Consider the following 4692-nt stretch of genomic DNA (forward strand, 5'->3'; position numbering starts at 1 on the left):
AACATCCGGGACCAAACTTTTTTCTTCTGGCAGGGGTCCTATAAGTGCGGGTCCTGCAAAGCCGGCTTCACGGGGGACCAGACGGTGGGCTGCCGGAGCAAGACGGAGAGGCGGTGCCCCAACGGACAGCTGAGCCCGTGCCACGAGAAAGCCGAGTGCGTCACAGAGCGTGACGGGACGCTGGGCTGCAGGGTGAGCAGGAGGCCTTCCTGCCCCACGTGTGACCTTTTGCCAGTCCCCGAAAACAGTGTCGGGTCCTTAACATTCTGGGACCCTCGTACTTCCAGAACCCCCTCTCTCATAACACACACACACACCACGCTCCATTTGGTCATGGCGGCCGGCCGGTCTCCCATTCAGGTTGCCAGCTCCAGGTTGGGAAATGCCTGGCTATTTGGGGATGGAGCCTGAAGAGGGCAAGGTTTTGGGAGGGGAAGGACTTCAGTGGGGTATCCTGCCCTGGAACTGATCTCTGTCACTTGGAGATTGGTTGCAAACCCAGGAGATCTCCGGCCTCCACCTGGAAGTTGGTAACCCGGTCTCCCGTCCAAGTACTAACCGGGGCTGACCGAGCTTCACTTCTGAGAGCTGGTTTGGTGTAGTGGTTAAGTCTGTGGACTCTAGTCTGGGAGAACCGGGTTTGATTCCCCACTCCTCCACGTGCAGCTGCTGGATCGCCTTGGACAAGCCATAGTTCTGTCAGAGCTGTTCTCTCAGAGTTCTCTCAGCCCCACCTACCTCCCAGGGTGTCTGTTGTGGGGAGGGGAAGGGAAAGGAGTTTGTAAGCCACCCTGAGATTCTGAGTGAAGGGCAGGGTATAAATCCAATCTCATCTCTTCTCTTCTGAGATCTGATCAGGTTGGGGCCTAGCCCGGGCTATTCAGGCCAGGGTTTCTGCCTCCTAGTGGCTAGAAATAACAATGTTAGAGTCACTCCTTCCTTAGACATAAAAGGGGCCCTGCTGCTGGATCGGACCAGTGGGGGTCAGCCAGTCCAGCATCCTGTTTCCCATATTGACTAACCAAATGCTCCCAGGAAGTCCACAGGGAGAGGCATGAAGGCCGCCCGAGACCTCTCTTTATTGTTACCTCCTGGCAACTGGCAGTCGGAGACAGACTGCCTCTGAGCATGGAGGTTCCTTTAGGTTACCATGGCTAGTTCACTGATGACCGCCCCCCCTTTAAAGCCAACCGAGGTAGCAAGACCTCATCTCATGGCAGAGAGCTCCACAAATCAATTACATATAGTATTGGGGGGAAATACTTCAGTCTGTCCCGGATCTTCTGCCTATTTACTTCCCTCCATCAGCCTTAATGTGGCCCGGCTTAATGCTCCCATCTCCCAGAAACAAAGTTTTAAAAGCAACATTTGATCGAAACTCACAGCCGGGAGTCTGCCGAATATTTCGGTTTCGTCTGCTTTAATTTGCCTCTAATCAGCTTCCCAATGATGATAAATTATTATTTGTCAGTAGAGCACTATCATTTCGGGGTCTGAAGAGTATGTGGGGAAATGTCTACAATCTAAAATTTGAGGGGAGGGGGGGAATTGGGAAAGAATCTGAGTTAGTTCCAATTATCTTGGCCCCCCTGAAAGAAAACGTTGCAAGCACAGGCTGGTTGGGATATCTTTTAGCAGAGGCAGCGGCCCCCTCCCCCAATTAGGCCTCCCCCTCCAGTAACCGGGATCTGAAAACCCCAACTTGTGGTAGGCCTCATCTGTTGAGGCTCTGGAGTATCAGAATCTACAATTTGTATTTTAATTTTGATGTATTTTAATCGGTTTTAACTGTTTGCATATTTCTGCAATTGTCAAGTGGTTAAGACGCTGAACTGCAGGCTGTGGAAGGTCAGTAGTTCAGCAGTTCGAGACCCGGGTGCCGCATGATGGAGTGAGCTCCCATCTCTAGTTCCAGCTCCTGCCAACCTAGCAGTTCGAAAGCAAGAAATTGCAAGTAGATAAATAGGTACCACTTCGGTGGGAAGGTAACAGCGTTCCGTGCGCTTTGGTGTTTAGTCATGCCGGCCACATGACCACGGAAACGTCTTCGGACAGCGCTGGTTCTTCGGCTTTGAAACGGAGATGAGTACCGCAACCCTAGAGTCGGATTTGACTGGCTTTTGAGCAAGGGAAACTTTACCTTTACCTTTTTATGATGGAACCCGTCCTGAGCCTGCTAGGTGGGGAGGGCGGGATATAAATAAAATAAAATAAAATATCTCCCCCTGTGGCCTCTGGAATGCAACAGACCGGCGATGCAGTGGTTAAGAGCGGTGAACACTTATCTGGAGGTCTGGGCTTGATTCCGCACTCCTCTGCATTGAAGCCTGCTGGGTGACCTTGGGCCAGTCCCAGTTCTCTCAGAGCTCTCTCAGCCCCACCTACCTCAAAAGGTGCCAGTGGTGGAGAGAGGAAGGGAAAGGCGATGTTAAACCACTCTGAGGCCGAGTTCAGACTGGCAGTTTGCCCCAATATAGGCACGTTTCAGAAACATTCCACAACTGGATTAAAGAGGCCATTCACACAGGCACATCTGTCAGGCGTTCCCCACCCGTACTCAACCCGTCTTGTAACACTTCGCCCCCGAGTTTGGTGAAAGTGGTAGCAAACCCTGGAAAGCGCGATTATCCCGTGTCCATTCTGCACCAACAAAGTGTGAACGCCAAAAGCCGCGTTTTTCTTATGTGCATATCTCCAGATTACGAAGAAGAAAGCCATGCCTTACAGCTGTGCCTCCGGGCCAACAGTGTGAACGCTCCCTTGCGCCTCCTCCTGGTATGCTCCCGCATCAGTCGTTGCAGTGTGAACAGGAAAACCTGGAACAGTTTGTTCTGGCTCTTTTTTGCCACAACTCCCTCTTGCTTCAAACTGCCAGTCTGAACTCAGCCTGAGAATCCTCAGGATAGAGAAAAATGGGGTATAAAAACCAACTCTTCTTCTTCTCTTCTTCTTTTGTAGTGCATCGTTGGATGGGCTGGAAATGGCTACATCTGCGGGAGAGACACGGACATTGATGGGTTTCCCGACGAGAAACTACGCTGCAGTGATAAGACATGCCGCAAAGTAATGTCACCTTCCCTACGCTGAACTTTTACTATCTGTCCATGGCACCTTCTTGGCCAACTGTTGGACCTGGGGTTCTGGCTTGTCACACTCCACTTAGTCCCATCTGAGACAGGACTGGAATTCTGCAATGCAATGGAGAATGGGGGTGCAGAAAAGTGCCGTCAAGTTGCAGCTGACTGAGGGCAACCCGTTAGGGTGTTCAGGGCAAGAGAGGAACAGAGGTGGTTTGCCATTGCCAGTTTGGTGTAGTGGTTAGGAGCGTGGACTCTTATCTGGGAGAACCGGTTTTGATTCCCCAGTCCGCCTCCACATGCAGCTTCTGGTGTGACCTTGGGTCAGTCACAAGTTCTCTCGGAGCTGTTCTCTCACGAGCAGTCCTCGAGAGAGCTCTCTCAGCCCCACCTACCTCACAGGGGGTCTGTTGTGGGGAAGGGAAGGGGAAAGAGATTGTAAGCCGCTCTGAGACTCCTTTGGGTAGTGAAGGGCGGGGTGTATTACAGTCTCCTCCCCTTCCTCCTCCTCCTCTTCTTCTCCGTGTAGTGACCTTGGACTTCCTTGGAGGTTTGCCATCCAAGTACTAACCAGGGCCGACCCTGCTTAGCTTCCAAGATCAGACGAGATCGGGCTAGTCAGGGCAAGACAATATCACAGTGGACAATATCATATCAATTTTCTCCATTGTCTTAAAAGAAAAAAAAAAACCCACTGGGTCAAACAGCAGCAGGATTTTCTCCATTGTCTTAAAAGAAAAAAAACCCCACAGGGTCAAACGGCAGCAGGAAATGAAATGTTCTCTTTCTTGGAGACCCAACTCTGGGAAGCACATTTTTTTACTCCAAGCTGCGCAGGGTGGTGTAAATTGTTCCCCTTACCCCTGAGGCACTAAGTTCTGAACAATGGTCTGTGGGATGCATCTTTCACTCAAATCTTATGCACAGTTTTCTACTTTGACTCCAAAACTGGCTCCTCAGAACAGCCCTTCGGGGTAGGCCAGTCTGGTTACCTGCTGAGCTTTATGACTGAATGGGCATTGGAAACCGAGTCACCCCAGTCCTAATCCAGCAGTCTAATCACAGCATCTCTCTGGATCTAAGGTGGCTTCTGTTACTGAAATTCTTTCTGCAGGGCAGGGCCTTTCCAGTGGTGATTCCAGAGATTTCAGCTGACTCTTTATTTGGCTTTATCTTGGTCCCAGCTCCTGCCAACCTAGCAGTTCAAAAGCAAGAATTTGCAAGTAGGTAAATAGGTACCACTTCGGTGGGAAGGTAACAGCGTTCCGTGCTCCTCGGCATTTAGTCATGCCGGCCACATGACCACGGAAACGTCTTTGGACAGCGCTGGCTCTTCGGCGTGGAAACGGAGATGAGCACCACACCCTAGAGTCGGATTCGACTGGCTTTCTAGCAAGGGAAACCCCTTTACCTTTACTAGAGACAGGTTAAGGTGTTTCCAGAAAGCAATGCAGACATTTATTTTCTGGTGGATGGTTTTTTTTTTTTAAAAAAGGAATTCCCTTGCTGCTGTTGTTAAGTTATCCACTATGTTTTCGTAGCTAATTTTACTCTTGGCGGATATCTGCCTTGCTTCTGAAGTACAGCATATGTTGCACATCATAAATACACATGG

General features: G+C 50.5%; 1 protein-coding gene across 1 annotated transcript in view; it reads left to right on the forward strand.

Annotated features, from left to right (window-relative positions):
• The window catches only part of COMP (cartilage oligomeric matrix protein), a gene marked incomplete at its 5' end in the record, with an annotated part of 46635 nt that overhangs the window by 12793 nt on the left and 29150 nt on the right, over window positions 1-4692 (forward strand). Inside the window, 2 exons of the mRNA XM_015429236.1 lie at window positions 34-192; window positions 2959-3063. Of these exons, the coding sequence (XP_015284722.1) occupies window positions 34-192; window positions 2959-3063 (264 nt within the window). The remainder of the gene's footprint in view (window positions 1-33; window positions 193-2958; window positions 3064-4692) is intronic.

Source organism: Gekko japonicus, unplaced genomic scaffold, assembly GCF_001447785.1.
Source record: "Gekko japonicus isolate JY-2015 unplaced genomic scaffold, Gekko_japonicus_V1.1 scaffold3336, whole genome shotgun sequence".
In the NCBI taxonomy this organism is placed as follows: domain Eukaryota; kingdom Metazoa; phylum Chordata; class Lepidosauria; order Squamata; family Gekkonidae; genus Gekko; species Gekko japonicus.